This window comes from Eleutherodactylus coqui, chromosome 9, assembly GCF_035609145.1.
Source record: "Eleutherodactylus coqui strain aEleCoq1 chromosome 9, aEleCoq1.hap1, whole genome shotgun sequence".
NCBI classification, from domain to species: Eukaryota; Metazoa; Chordata; class Amphibia; order Anura; family Eleutherodactylidae; genus Eleutherodactylus; species Eleutherodactylus coqui.
The window spans coordinates 130,319,649-130,336,033 of NC_089845.1; the positions used below are offsets into that span (position 1 = coordinate 130,319,649).

At 43.2% G+C, this 16,385-nt stretch overlaps 1 protein-coding gene across 1 annotated transcript in view; it reads left to right on the top strand.

The window, feature by feature from the left end:
- The window catches only part of TAF2 (TATA-box binding protein associated factor 2), a 127,712-nt gene that overhangs the window by 105,172 nt on the left and 6,155 nt on the right, over positions 1-16,385 (top strand). Inside the window, exons 23-25 of the mRNA XM_066578507.1 lie at positions 3,895-4,124; positions 8,528-8,629; positions 9,971-10,076. Coding sequence (XP_066434604.1) covers positions 3,895-4,124; positions 8,528-8,629; positions 9,971-10,076 — 438 coding nt within the window. The remainder of the gene's footprint in view (positions 1-3,894; positions 4,125-8,527; positions 8,630-9,970; positions 10,077-16,385) is intronic.

Sequence of the window (16,385 nt, forward strand, 5' to 3'; positions counted from 1 at the left end):
TTCAAACTATCAGGCTCCTAGAATCCGATATTGGTGATGTATCCTAATACATAGGTCATTAATATTGGAGTTCCAGGAAATCCCTTTAACCATTTAGTGACCTGCCTATTTTGTTCCTTAAGGACCAAGCTATTTCCATAGTCGCATTGCAAGAGCCGTGTGAGGGCTTGATTTTGTGGGGCGAGTTACGTACTTTTTTACTGGCAGCACTCCAGGGTACATTATAACTTGGAAAACCCCTCCTGTAATTCCGCCATTGTTTTTTGGGTTCTGTTTTCATAGCGTTCACTATTCGGTAAAAATAACATGTTAATTTTCTAATCTGGTTCAGGACGATTACGGCAATTGAAAATTTTATTATAGATTTTTTAATATTTTACTACAGTAGCACAAAAAAAACACATTTTTAAAGAAAAACAATTGAATCTATATTGTTGCATTCTAAGACCCCTAGCATTTTTATTTTCCTAGTAACCGAGCTATTCAAGGGTTTGTTTTTTGTGGGAAGAGTTGTAGTTTTTACTAGTATCAGTTTGCGACATTTGGATGTTTTTTATTGCAGTTTTTGGAAGGCGAACAAAAGAAAAACAGCAATTCTGACATTGCTTTTTTCTTCTTTTATTACTATTTTTACGGCATTCACCAAGCGAGATAAATAACAAAATATTTTCATTGTTTGGGTCATTACTAACACAATAATACTTTTGTGTTGATTTTTCTTTAGGTTTTTTTATTTTATCCATTTAAAAAGGGTTTGGGGGGGAAAATGCTGTTTCCATTTTTTTACATTAAAGTTTATTGATCTTTTTTATGTCATTCTTGACTTAAGAGGACTTGAAGATGCGAATGTTTAATTGCTAGGTTAGTACACTGCTTCATTTATTGAATGCATTCTACAATGCGTATGATATCCGCCTATTAGACCCTGCCGGTGGCACAGTCTCATAGGCTGAATTACATGTCAGACATAGAGGACTTTGTCAGGCCCCTGGCTGCTGTGAGAACCCATTGGTACCTTGTCATCACATTGCACGGTGCCAATGGATGACAGGACGAGCCCCCTCCTCTATCATCTGCTTACATGCCGCAGTTGCTATCGACTGTGGCATGCTAGGGTTTCTTCATTCCTGGTAGTCACAGCAGAAATCTGGTAGTCAGCCATGCCACTGCATCAAAAAGAAGGTTATGCAGGGTTAAAGCCCATGAGTGACTGCCATAAAAAGGTACACCAGCGGTCACTAAGGGGTTAATGGACAGCCATGCTGGGTCCTCCAGGAATAGAGATGAACCTTGTTTCTGCTCTCCCCACTAGCCAATAGATGAGGTAGCACTAGCTACATCCTCATGTATTCATTAACATACCTTCTGTTCCTAATGCGTGTATGCCCATACTGCACAGTTGGCAGGGCACAACCTCAGGATGGGTATCGCTAGGTTTGAGCCCGTGTCATGCCCATCTTATAGAAGAGGGAAAGTCTTATTTGCTGTAAGCAGTTCAATAAGTAGGCAAGATATTGAACAGTGAGGACTTTGTAAGAAATCGTGCCCATAAATCTCGGCAGTGTGTCAGTTTGGAACAAGTCTATAATTGTGCACGTCTGCGCTCTGAGGTCCTTTATTGTTATTATATTTTCCAATCGGTTCTTTGCTCTCCGGGAGGTGGAGTGGAACTAAGAGAGCGCTTGCCAGGCGTACAAGCTGCCAGATGTTAAAACACGGCCTCGGATTATTGCTTTACATCCCTGACTTCTCAAGTACCCCCCTGTGAAGCACAGAATACGTTTTTGTTTACCCAGCCTGCTTCCGGGATAAAAGTACAGCAAGTCTGGCTTGTGCTCCCTGGGTGATACTCAAAACCCCCGTTATATCCTACACATGGATTGGGCTGCTGTAGGTTTACTCATATTGAGCCGATATGTAGAACAAAAAATTATATATCCCTATTATTTTTTTATGTTTGTATTCTTGTATTACACTTAATAGAAAATCATTAAACTGTTCACACGGGACAGAACATGGGCATATAGTAGACATGGTGTCGGAATAGTATTACTAACCTTTGGCGGAAATGAGCATATGGTGTATCAAAAGGAGATAGGAATTAGAGACAATGAAGAAATTGGATAGAAAGGAGAAACGGTAAGTGAGCGAAACTAAGGAAAAGAAAAATGGGGGCGCAGGACACAAACACTACCCATAAGGGGAGGCAGAGGGGAAGGGGGGGGGGAATGGAGAAAGGGAACAGTTGTCCAAGTCCTCCTTAGCATTGGATCCAGCTGTGACCTTTGGGTTTCTTTACTTGGGACAACTGCCGGACATAAAGGCGCCCAACAGGCGTCCCAAAGACTATCACTCCGGTGCTTTCACACAAGAGCGATAATCGTTCTCCGAATGGAGGAGTAGCACGCCGGAAATCCCTTTCAGCCACCTGCCTTCATTCACTGTGAACAGACAATCATTCAAAGATGAACGACTGCCTGTTTACGCTGATTGAAAAGTCGCTCACTACTCAGTATCAGTGAGCTGGAACAAAGCGACCAGCAACTAATGAGTGATTTCTCGCTCAGTACCCATCGGGTCCCTTGTTTACATAGGGCAGCTAATGCTGGAAATCACTCGTTTGAATGGTTTTTTGTTTTGGCCAATAGTTGTCACATGTAAAGTTACCACAAGACTGACTTCACATAAGACAACTATCATCTGAATAGTTGCTAGAAAGAATCGCTAAAGTGTACAAATGACTGTATGCGTGCTTTTACAGAGTGATTGTTGTTCATTTTCACCTCCCTGCAAAGTTATTTGCTAGTCCTTGAAAGACAAACAATTGCCTGTTTACACCAAATGATAATTATTCATCCAGCGATTATAATTAGGTGAGCTGAAACAAAGCGTCTACTGAACGAGTTCTCGCTTGTCACCCGATTGTTGGCCAAGTTTACATGGAACAACTGTCACATTCACTCGATAAAGCGACTATTTGGATGATAGTTGTTCCATGTAAAGCCACCCTAGAAGAAGAAAAATGAAGAAAACAAGTCGGTAATCTTAGGAGTGTCATTGAGCATCACCCAGGGCTGCACCACCAGTAGAAATTTCATGGTATCACCAGAGTGTTCTGCACAGAAGAGCAATTTGGGGGTAATTGTCTACTTTCTTTTGACCGATCAATTGGTATGTTGGAAATACACTATCCTAAAAGGGTCTGATCTTGTCACAACCCCACCAAACATGGAACATACTCTAATGCCTCTTTGGCTTGGGTAGCTGTACCACTTCGTCAAGATCTTTTTCTTGAGCAGCACAGGCCACCAGAAGCTTTATGAGTGAAGAGAAATGCCTTTTGCCAGTCCATCAGCAGGATTGTGGCTCCTAACTCCTGTTCCCAGGCCTGGTTCAAAACAAGGAACGTCACTAGACCTATCCTGAGACACGAGATTGTATAGAGGGATACAAGGGCTGAATAGATTCACTGTACCTACTAGTAGTCATGGAGCTGCTTGGCTTACAGTCAGGGTGGAATCAGGGAGGATGATTCATTGGAACATCTAGTGATGATGTGTCCCCATATCATCGATGTCACTGAAGAGGTTGGACCCCAACCAATCCTGAAAATGAAGGTTTTGCACTGCTGATATAGTCTTGTGCGCCTTTCTATGTTTTCCCAGCCATTCGGATGTGCAGGATACTTGAATAGGGGTGTGCTGCAGTTCCTTGCTCAACGATTGACTGGGATGCTACTATGCAGTGAAGGGGAAACTGCACTAAAGCAACACTGTAGCCTCTTAATTCTCGGGATTGGTAGAGGCTCTAGAGCTCAGACCCTCACCAATCATGATTTATGATCGTTGTATAAAGTGAATGACCCTGTAATAACTCACTATTCTGCTTTCCTAGGTACCTCCCACGATTGGCGTCTGCGATGTGGAGCCGTAGACCTGTATCACATACTCTTTGGCCTTAGTAGACCTTCGTGTTTGCCATTACCAGAACTGGGATTAGTCCTTAATCTGAAGGAAAAAAAAGCCGTTCTGAACCCAACCATTATTCCAGAGTCGGTCACGGCTAGTTTGGACCCTATGCCAAATGCCAACATGCACGGGCAAGCCACTGGATTTCTGAACAGCGTAAGATTAATGAAATATTTTTAATATGTTACACACATCTCACATAATGTTATGTTCTTAGCTGTGAAATAATCCATGAAATTGGCAGTATTATGCAAGAAATCACTGACAAAGTACAAACTGACACCGCTGGGAAGCTTTTAGCCAAATCCGCTTTTGCATTTGACTTTTGTACGTTTTTAGTCTCGGAAAGCAGCCAGTTTTGCTAAGCCTGGGATGCAAGTAGTGATCAATAGTAGCTACTTAGTAACGCTTATGTAAATATCTCCCTGTATGATCGACACCATCTGGATCCATTTTCATGATACATCTTAATATTTTTAAAGATGTTGCCTACTTTACTTTAAAGGGGTTGTCCCGCGAAACAAAGTTGGGGTATACACTTCTGTATGGCCATATTAATGCACTTTGTAATGTACATTGTGCATTAATTATGAGCCATACAGAAGTTATTCACTTACCTGTTCCGTTGCTAGCGTCCCCGTCTCCATGGTGCCGTCTAATCTTCAGCGTCTAATCTCCCGATTAGACGCGCTTGCGCAGTCTGGTCTTCTCCCTTCTGAATGGGGCCGCTCGTGCTGGAGAGCGGCTCCTCTAGCTCCGCCCCGTCACGTGTGCTGATTCCAGCCAATCAGGAGGCTGGAATCGGCAATGGACCGCACAGAAGATCTGCGGTCCACCGAGGGTGAAGATCCCGGCGGCCATCTTCACAAGGTAAGTAAGAAGTCACCGGAGCGCGGGGATTCGGGTAAGTACTATCCGTTTTGTTTTTTTTTAAACCCCTGCATCGGGTTTGTTATTGAAAAAAAAAAAAACCCGTTTCGGCGCGGGACAACCCCTTTAACTCTATCTTGTGTGCTTCATTAGGGTAGATGTTGCTAGTAGAGAGGGTCTTCTGGTTAGACTGCCATCCTACAGGGGTCACCTAGGAAATAAAGAAAATGGCCGCTGTCCTAGGATGGGTGATGAGAGGTGGGGGCAGAGCTGAAAACAGTGTACACCTGTAAAATTAACTCCTTAGTAAGCAGGCATAAGTGTTTTGCAGCTGTCACAAAAGGGACCTTAGGTTAGGCGGGCATAAAAATATGGTAGTCCGGTTTAAAGCAGACACTGGAGTCCTGTGCTGAGTAAACCTGGGGTTCGAAGGTCTACTGACAGCCAGACTTCTGCTCTAAGGGTTAGGAGCAGAAGAACCTTTAATCCCAGCTGTTTAATTCCTTACATGCTGCAGTCAATAACAGTTGGGACATGTAAGCAGTTAACAGGAGGATGGAGCTCATTCATCAGCACACTTGATCAAAGGGTGCTGTTGGCTTCTAATCGCAACATATGCCTGATTAAGGCCTCTGAGTTTGCATTGCATGTCAGCCTAGTAGACTAGACTTTGGCAGGATTTAGTAGGGAAGTTGTCAGAAGCATATTACACTGCACTACAGAAGTAGTACAGTGTAGTTTACCTGTGATGGAGCGATCACGTCTTCAAGTCCACTTAAGGAACAAAACAATGTATATAAAAAAAATTTATTCATTAGTGTAATTAAAAAATATATATATAGGGCTTCAGACAGACAGGTGCAAGGGACATGATAATCCCCACTCTGAAAAGAGACACAGATGAGGGTGTTTTTTGGGGATATTATGAACACAGAGACAAACGAACAAACAAAACAAGGAAAGACCTAGTAGGTGGACCCACCCGCATAAGGAGAAAAAATAATCATAAGCAGACCAGGAGTAAAGACTGAGTCCTAGAAGCACAATAGCATGTTAGAAATGGACCCTGATGTGTCTACTAAGGCGAGCTATACATACACCCAGGGCTCACTAAAATCCCTGTCAATCCACAATATCTATTTTCAAGTATAAGAGACACAGGTCTAATATGGGAGTCTCATCTCCACCAGACAGGAGATGAAAGGATTCAATAGCAATTTAGGAGATTATCTTATCTCCGCTTAAAAGAGACTGATGGCAAAGAAAAAACCATAATTAGTACCATACATATCGAGTATAAGCCTAGTTTTTCAGCACATTTTTTTTATGCTGAAAAAGCCCCCCTCGGCTTATACTCGAGTGAGGTTAAAAAAAAACAAAAAACCCCGCAATACTCACCTCCCAGCCTGCATCTGTATCCCTGGCGCGATGGTCTGCCGGCGGTGCTGCAAGCTGCTTGAGAATTCTCCTCGCTGTCATCTTCCTGCTCAGCTTTGAATTCCCTGGCCGTCAGCGCTGTGTAGGTAAGAGCTGTGATTGGATCGAGCGCCAGCCAATTACAGCTGTCGCTCGATCATTCACAGACATTCGGTAAATGACATCACTGAATGGCTGTGATTGGTTTATCGAGTGTCGGCTGTGATTGGCTGGCAATCGATCCGATCACAGCGCTTACTTACACAGTGCTGATGGGGGGGGGGGGGGGGGTGAAATTGAAAACTTAGCAGGGAGATCAGAGCGGGGAGAAGTCTGAAGCAGCTTGCCGCACCGCCGGGAAGACCATCATGCCGGGGACACAGACGCCAGCTGGGAGGTGAGTTTTGCGTGTTTTTTTAACCTAGTATAAACTCGAGTCTAGCTCGGGTTTTTGTGGTAAAACTTATTGACTCCGCTTATACTCGGGTCAGCTAATACTCGCGTATATACGGTAAATAGATTCATAGATTCGTTAGTTTAGATTGATTCATTTTTGCATTGGTACGGTTCAACGCGTTTCCCTGGAGGGTGCTCTTCATCAGGAATCACTTATATCTCTTTAATCATGAAAGCACAATGGCAAGTCCCTAAAGAATGCTGTCAGAATAGAGTACAAATCCATAATAGGACTAAGGACTAGTTTCGGACTAGAACCTAACAAATAATGAGCCACTAGATGCTGGTTACCAGTACTAAATAAAGTGCAATAACCCTGCCTAAAAGGCTAAGATGAAATCAAAATTAAAAAAGTAGCATAGTCAACAGCCCTGATGGCTCAGACACTCATCAAAGTCCACCATCAGGACTGTTGGCTATGCTAGCTTTTTATTTTTGATAAAAAGCACAGAAATAATTATCGCTAAGACAAGCTATTGGGCATCTTGTGCCTGATAGATCATCCCATGTAAAAGCACCTTTACTTGGAAACTCTTAGCACCTGGCTTTATTTTTCCATAAGATACTATAGTAATTGCACATTATTCCCACTACATACAGGTTTTGCATCACTATAGATTCTCAATACAGCTCCATCTGTCCTTCACCCTCTTTGCAGTAACCCTCCAGAATGGCGCCCATACACATTAGACTTTAATTATCTGAACCAGCCGATAACAGCAGGGCCAGACGACTCTCTGATATGTATGAGGGCAGCTCAACTTTTCCCCGATAAATCATGTCCTTTTCTTCCTCGGGAGATAAGCCAGCCTGAGAGTTGTTTGGCTGCTACTTACCTCCCAAAACGCATAACTATTCGGCCAACCCAAATATTTGCATGTATGAGGGAGCCAGTGAAAACAACTGTCAGGCAAACTATTGTTTTTCCTGACAGTTGTTACATGTGTGTGGCTGTTTTAACATGTGCTACAACATGATCAGGGCTGTGAGATTGTGCCAGGTACAGCTGACTTAATATGTTATAGTACAACTGTCGGACGTATGAGCCCCTGACAACTATTGCTCCTGTGCTTTTATACAGGAACGATAGTCTGTCAGCGAGTGGAGGCGGAGCGGCCAGAGATCTCGTCCGTCGCCCAACTCCATTCTCTGCAAATGGGCAGTTACTCAAATTTTGAGCAACTCCTGTTTATAATGAGCAACACGCCGCACAGTCATTGTTCTGCTTCAGTGAGCTGAAAATGAACGACTAGCAACTACTCAGTGACTTTTTGCCCAGTTCCCTGTTAAGAGCCATGGGTACACAGGCCAGTAACTGCTCATTTGAGCAATCCTTCAGGCTGTCTCCCGTGTAAAGGTACCTTTGGGTATCGTTTGTAGGATCCAGTAACAGTGGATTATAAGAATAAGGTGAGCATGGTTGTCATATTGTTTATGCCATCTGTAAGTGCCAGACTGACGGGATCTCCACCGGAGCCTAAAACTAAGGGTACGTGGCAAAGCAGCACCACTCTGTTTGGCACACAAAGCTAAGTTCATCATGAATGCTGTTGTTTCAGAAATTGCCACAGGGGGTGCTGTGTTTTACAGAGCAATGTGTCCCCCTTACTCTAGTTGTCTTAGCAGTCCTACTCCCACCAATCGGACGTTGAAATGACAAAATAAAGCATGTACTGATATTATAGTCATAACCACATGAACTGCTACATATCGGAGCGTTGCAGTAAACCACCAACAATACGCCACATGTTTTTGTTACTTTTTTTCCCCTTCTTTTTCCTCATTACTGTTTTTTGTTGTTTTTTTCCTTTTTTCAGGAAGAACTGTCCAAAGAGTCTGTATCCATTGCAGCATCTCATTTGCTAGGAGTGAAAAGAAAAGCAGAGATGGCTCTTGAGTTAGCACTGGAACCTGGGCAGGTAATGGAGCAGGACAGCAGTAAAGTCAAACTGAAAATCTCAGTAAGGATAGGTGCACACTAGGCTTAACGGCAAGTCGTGCCTAAAAGACTCGGGCACAGCTTGCATCGGACAGCACATGGGCACCAGTCCATTGCTGTACAATATTCATGGACACAGCACATTTACACACATTTGCAAGTTCTATCTCTCATTCGCGTAATGAACAGAAATAGGACATGCCATAAGTTTCATCACGTGGACCATCATCCATGTATATAGCCTCATAGACTATAATGGGGCCATGTACAGTCTGTGGAATTACAAGGACATCACATAGCCCCAAAGTACACCAGTGTACACCTAGCCTAAGGAAAGGTCGATTCAGCTTCCAGTACTCATCACAAATAAGGTTGGATATACATTGCCTCACTGTGAAACAAAGCTCAAGAGAATTCAGTTCTGAACAATCGATTTTAATTTCAAAGGATTACACGTCTCCTGCTGCCCAATAAACAGGAGGTTTAGTAAGTGATGCGGCCGCCATATTGGGCAATACATTAGTTAACGTGACATTGCAATGAGTGCTGGAATACTTTCCTGGAGTATCATTAATCATGTGGTATTGAGCATAGTTCATCTCCATTACAGGGCTATTGGAGAGCATTCCTTTTATGTCCAATTGTGTCCCACAGATTCTCGATTGGAGAGAGATCTGGGGACTGTGCTGGCCAAGGAATCACCTGCCACCTTGCAGAGCATGCCTGCTGATGCTTTGCAAGGTGGAAGGTGAAAACACAACCCCGTTCAGCCGAGAGCGCGCGTGTAGCAAGAATTGGGGAGGAATAGATGTCTGACTGCTATTTTAGCTGTATGGGCACCTTAATTCTTCTCCGCTGCAAACAGAAATAGATCTTGTATATCTGTCCAGTTGGAATCAAGTGTACACATGGATTTAACCCTTTCCAATCTACTGTCTGACATCTAGAGACATTATGATTAAAAGCTGTACAGCTCCGATGTCGGAAGACATGCGGCAGGGTATTCTTACTGTATATTACTGGCCGCTCTGTTGTCGGGGGCCTCTCCAGCATGTCCCATACCGCAGTACTGGCTCGAGCCAGTAGATGGTGCCATTGTATAATGGCAGAAAGAGAAAGCCTCCTAGGAAACCCTTAATTTCAAAATTGGATTGCAAAGGGTTAAAGGAAATGAGCTTTTCAGGTAATGACAGCAGCATGGGGAGAGGAGTGCATTGATCTTGTGAGGCAGTGAACTCACAACTAATATGAATATATTAGTAAGGACAGAACACCTTCCATGGAATAATTTAGTAATTCTTAATTTTCTTTTTTTCCTTAGTTCCCAAGCACACAAGAAGAGGAAGAAATTGACATGGACACTGTACATGACAGCCAAGCGTTCATATATCATCATTTAAACATGCTGGACAGACCTTCAACACCAGGTATTGTACAATAGTTTTTAATTTCCTTATTTAAATTATTTTTCTTACTTAAAGGGGTTGTCCCGCGGCAGCAAGTGGGTCTATACACTTCTGTATGGCCATAATAATGCACTTTGTAATGTACATTGTGCATTAATTATGAGCCATACAGAAGTTATAAAAAGTTTTTTACTTACCTGCTCCGTTGCTAGCGTCCTCGCTCCCATGGAGCCGACTAATTTTCGCCCTCCGATGGCCAAATTAGCCGCGCTTGCGCAGTCCGGGTCTTCTGCTCTCTTCAATGGAGCCGCTCGTGCAGAATGCTGGCTCCGTGTAGCTCCGCCCCGTCACGTGCCGATTCCAGCCAATCAGGAGGCTGGAATCGGCAATGGACCGCACAGAAGAGCTGCGGTCCACGGAGGAAGAGGATCCCGGCGGCCATCTTCACCGGTAAGTATAGAAGTCACCGGAGCGCGGGGATTCAGGTAAGCGCTTCGGTAAGCTTTCTTTAGGTCCCTGCATCGGGGTTGTCTCGCGCCGACCGGGGGGGAAGTTGAAAAAAAAAAAACCCGTTTCGGCGCGGGACAACCCCTTTAAAGCATATCTTTAGCTTTGGAAAGTTACATATAGAAACGGTATAAAACGTTGAGTCACTTTGTAAATGCATTGCAGCCTGTATTTTTACTCCAGAGCAGCATTCACGGTTCTGAATGCTTCTAGACTGTAATCTTTCAGCACTCCCTGCTGGCCTTGTGTCTACAAACAACATAGAGACCATATATGCCATGTGTGACTGTGGCCTTACAGCGTTGGAAGAAATTGCTGTCATTGGTATAAGGGAGTTTAAACCAGTAGGGGTATACATCAAATGTTCGCTTTTTCAGTTTGTTGACCTATTTACCTGTGTGAACACTCCTATTTGTTATTCAGTAATATAGCACTTTCTTATGTGGCTGTGTCCCTTCCATTAATACGTCCTCCATGTGAATTCTGCGTCTAGGATGCTGCTGCTTTTACTAGCTCATATGTGTCAGCACAGCTTCATTCCTGGACTGCTTGGGCCTTGTGCTAACAGACACTGATACTGAAGACTGTGTGATTTCCCCCTTCCCCTTCTGCAGACTCCGCCCAGAGTTCTCCCTTCTCTCTACACTACTTGTGATCTGCCCGATAATGACTTGGATGCTTTCTTTCCTCTTCTAACTCTGATCTGTTGTGTACAACCTCCTCCCTGTTGGATTTATGACACATTCAGCAAGACAGACATTATGTGAAGGAGCTACACAGACTCTGCAGCAGAAAAAGGGCAAATGGACAATAAACATTAGTGCAAAATTGTCCATAGCATTTAATCCATAGTCTTCCTAATCCTTTTCCATCCCATACTACAAAAATAAATCCCTTATACATAAAGCATTGAGTTTTGAAAAGGGGAGGGGCTTATTGCCTTTTCTCTGTCTGGGAGGTATCGTATTGCTCTAGAAACCTTCTCACTTCTTTTGCGGGTGAAACAAGCCAAGCTAAAGGTGGCCATAACACCTTCAATCACTGCAGGCTAAATGCTCTTCAGGGCCCCCTGCCATAAGTGTGTGTGTTCTGCTCAGCTGACTGTGCATTTGTTTACAATGGGGAGAAGGGAATAAGCTGCTGCCAGAGACCTCTGGCAATGGAATTATCTCCCTTGAGAACATACCGGGTATGTTGAAATTCAACATGGCTGATCCTTTCCGCCTAATCATCTTATACACGTCAGATGGTCGGCCTGTCCTGCCAATGTTAGTCTGATGTGTAAGAGTCCTTCCCTCTTCTTGCCTCTTCATTTGGTCCGCATGTAAATGTGGAAAGCAGGGGAAGAACCTGTTTCCTCTGACAACTTTCTGCGATACTTATCTTCTGGCAGAATAATAATAGGCAAGTGCTTTTAATTCTTTTCTAACTCCTCTGTAATGCTGCGCTACCCCATCTAGATAATCCTTCGCTTAGCCACAATTTAAGCTTAAGTTCCCATCCAGCCATGACCAGCTTTACTTACACAGTTGGTGCAATTATATTTTTCAAAGTATTGCAAATAACCGCTCTCACAAGACCTTCCAATGTTCCAAGTCAAAGTCTCGATGAGTGAAACCACAGCGCACACGTGTTTTTCATCAGATAGTCTTGTAAAGGAAACAGAACATTGTAGAAAAGCTCGCGGCAGCTACCAGGTTAATTATACTGTAATCCATTCCAGCAAACTAAGCCATTTTTCCCCCCCTTCGGATAGATCACTGACACATGTGTTAATGTCACCTAAAATGACCTTGTCACTTCCATACTTTGTAGTGTTCCAGAAGGGTTAGTAAAGGTTTACTCCCCAGATGCAAGTCACCGTCATTGTGGTAGATGCAGAAAGCCGATGAAAGCAAAAGACTCAGCTCACTCCATTGAAGGTCTTACTTAATGACCTTGATTTTACAGCCCTTAAAGGGGTTGTCCAGTTTCTCATAAGCCTTCGCTAAAGTTGTTAACTGTTTAATATGTTTTTGGAGGAAAAAAATGTTCCTTTGAGAACTTAGCGAGGGCTACAGGATGGATGTCTTTGTTTACATTCACACTTTTGGATAGAGTTTTTATTTCTTTCCATTGCTTATATACTGTAGCTCCAATGTATTCCGCAGCGTTATACGGATTGTTATCACACATTAATTCATATGGGGCTCATAGTCTAATTTCACACACACCATGCACACATCTAATTGAGTTAACAGTATGTTTTTGGATTGTGGGAGGAAAAAGGAGAACCTAGAGAAAACCCATATAAACATGGGGAAAATATACAAACTTTGTGCAAATGTTGTGTTTGGTGAGAATTATTCTCAGGAGCCACAGAGTAATCAAAAGACGACGGCGCTCCTGCTCAGTCGTAACTTGATGATAATATACAATGATGGTGAACTCACCTGGTGTGGTCTTAAACAAGACAAACCACCGCACCTGGGGGTAAGGTTGCTTTTAGAGATGAGCGAGCATACTCACTAAGGACAAATACTCGAGCGAGCATTGTCCCCGCCTGCTCGTGAGAAAAGATTTGGGGGGGGGAATGGGGGGGAGATCGATCTCTCTCCCCCCCCACCCACACACACACACACTCCCGCTCCCTCCTGCTCACTCCCGCAACACACCGCTCACCCCCGCCGGCACCCACATCTTTTCTCACGAGCGGGCAGGTACTTGAAAAGGACAATACTCGCTCGAGTATTTGTTCTTAGCGATTATGCTCGCTCATCTCTAGTTGCTTTCAATAAAGGTTCCTTTCAAGATATCCGGTGGAGGGTGCTGGTATTCTTCCAATAGACATGTGTTTTAATCCATTCGGATCACTGGTACCAAGAAAATGGACTAGCGCTCGGGATTATCGCTAACAATGCAAAGTTGCAACATGCACAAAAATAAAAGTAACTTCTAGAGGGCTTGGTGGAAACATGACCCTTATCCCCTTCTCCTTGGGTGCACAGCTACCTCCTTTTTCAAGCAGAATTATAAATGAGTGATGCTGCAGTTCCAAAATTTATACATACCTTCATTGGTAGCAGTGAATAATTTCCACTATGAGGCTGATCCTCTGAGTGGATTTTGAATTTTGCTGCAGGAAGATGTGATCCTAGTCTCCAAGATTATCACAGTTGGAAGCAGAGCAAAGAGTTGTTACCAGAAGAGCAATCAGGATGCAAGAACAGGCCCAGAGGATGAGAAAGCGGTGTATTCAGGAACAGAGTCAAGGATAAAGGCCAGGAGTAGAATAACAGGTAGTAGACTATTTCAAGGGCGAAATAGAGGCAATATCCAGGAATAAGGTTATTCAGGAATCTGGCTTAGAATGAGAATGCATCAGGAAGAAAAGCAACAAAACAGTAGGAACCTGGCATCATCAGCAGGTGCCAAATACCAGGCAACAGAACGTCAACGGTTGAGGAAAGCTGCGACTTAACTAGCCATAAAAGAAGGCATCCAGTTGCCTAGAAATCTGACTCTGCCATAGGAACTGTGACCATGCGATGAGACACAATAGTAGAACCATGAGAGGTGAGTGACTCAGAGTATATTTAAATAGGCTGAGTGAAAGACCCTATGGGAGCTGTAATGGCTGGTGATGTATCTCAAAGCGTGTTCTCTGGAGTTCCATAGTCGGAAGTGCAGGACCTTCTAAAAAGTGTTTTGCAATATAACTTGGTCAACAGTATTACAACTATGGTGCTTGGAGAGTGGCTCAGGATCATTATTCACCTTTGGCTCGGTCCACTCTTAGTCTGCCTGTCTTATTTATAGTATCACAGAGTATATAATTATATAACTGTATATCAGTTTCATATAATCCTCCCGAAGAGCTTTCTCAGCAAGATGTAGTTCATCCTACGTCATCTTCATGTTGGGTTTTTCTTTGTTTTTTTTTCTTCTGCCCACTCCTTCTTAAGCAAAAGTCAAGAATGGGTTAAGATATTAAGTTTATTCAAGAACTGGGTATCCTTTTTTTTTTTTTTGAAAACCTGAAGGAGTAGTTCAAAGGTCCTGCAAAACCACATGTTTACCCTAGAGAAGCTACTCAGAACTCAGTACATGTGCATTAGGTCCTGCTCCGTGCCGTAGACACATCTCAGAGCTAAAAGAAAACACGTGGAGTTCAAAAAGGGGCTCCCATGGTCATCATTGATCCCAGTAGAGAACTGCTGGAAAGTGATAACAGATGAGGGAATATTAGATGACCGCTTCAATGGAAATACTGGAACCATGTAAAAAAAAATATAAAAATTGAATCACAATCATGGCACTGTTCTCCACTAGAGGTGAACTGGTGCAGACTAATGATGCCTGCAGATTAGATAAAAGGCGGGCAGCGTATTGATGACCGGTCACATGCTAAATCATTTATGAAGAAGATAACCTCCAATACAATCATCCTTTATAATGTCTACAGGGGGGAAAAGTGTGAAAAACAAAAATGAAAGAAAATTGTTTTTCCAAGTGCACATTTTAACGGGTCGGCCACTCTGGACAACCCCTATTCACATTCACGTCATTGAAGGGTTCCCCTGCTCAGCACCCAGGGCTGTGGAGTCGGTAAGCCAAATCTCCAACTGGGGGGAACATACACTGGACTATTGAGTTATGTAAAGTTTATTGAAAGTTTAGGTATGCTTTTACTTGCCTTAATTCTGTCTTCCTGTTCTCTGTAGCAGCTCTGAGATTGTTAGGCATGCCCACTGCACAGAGCCTTCTTCCTCTGCTCTGTAGAGGAGGAGCTTCACTACTAAGCATGTGCAGATAGTGCATCACAGAGTTATCTCAACTACAAGCCTTGAAGAAGCAGCATAAGAATATTTTGTCTAATGAAGAGGAAAAGCAATAACTGACTTTCTATTGCTGTTTCTTTGTCCTAGATATCAAAGTTTTTGATTAAATAGGAGCTTAGATGAATAGAACATTTGAGTTATAGGACAATTCAAAACTTTCCTCAATTACTATGAAAGGAAATATGCATTTTTTAACAAGCTGTGGTCGGCACATTTCTACCGACTCCGACTTCACAGGCCTGTCAGCACCCCTATCTATTACAGATTCTTGCAACGCCTGCTAGTATATTATGGCCTTCCACTTTAGCGCATATGCTCATGCCTATATTAGCAACTGGTTATATGGACAAAGGTTGCCACGTTGGGACAACTTTTTTAACTGTTTTATTATACTGGTTGCCAAGGAATGTAACACTTTAAATGTTTATAGTGGCTAGACTCTGAAGGGCTAGAAATTAAAGCTTGGTATCATATTAACCCCTTCCAATCCAGTGTCGGCCCGCGTCCAACATTAAGATTTCCCTGAATAGCTCCGATATCAGATGAGGTCCGACACATGTTTCTAACTGTGCAGGACAGCTCTCCGATGTGGGAGATGGTTCTGCATATGTCTGTTACAGTATACAGGACAGCACTCCAACGTCGGAGGTTGTTCTGCTTATGTATGTTATAGTATGACAGCACTCCATTCTGTATACTGTAGCATATACTGCAGAGCCGCCTCCGACATTGGAGCACTGTCTGCATGTTGAAAAAAAAAATCACCGGGGAAGAGAAGTCTGAAAATTACTAGAAAGCCCTTATTTCTATATTAATAAAAATTGTTTTTAGAAGTCGTACTTTCTGTGAAGGACTGTCGTGCATTGTGTAACATACATATGCAGAACAGCCTCCGACATCGCGGCACTGTCCTGCATCCTGTTAGAAACGTCCGACATTGGAACTACGCAGGGAAATCTTAATGTCAGAAGAGGACAGACACTGGATTGGAAATTGTTCATTT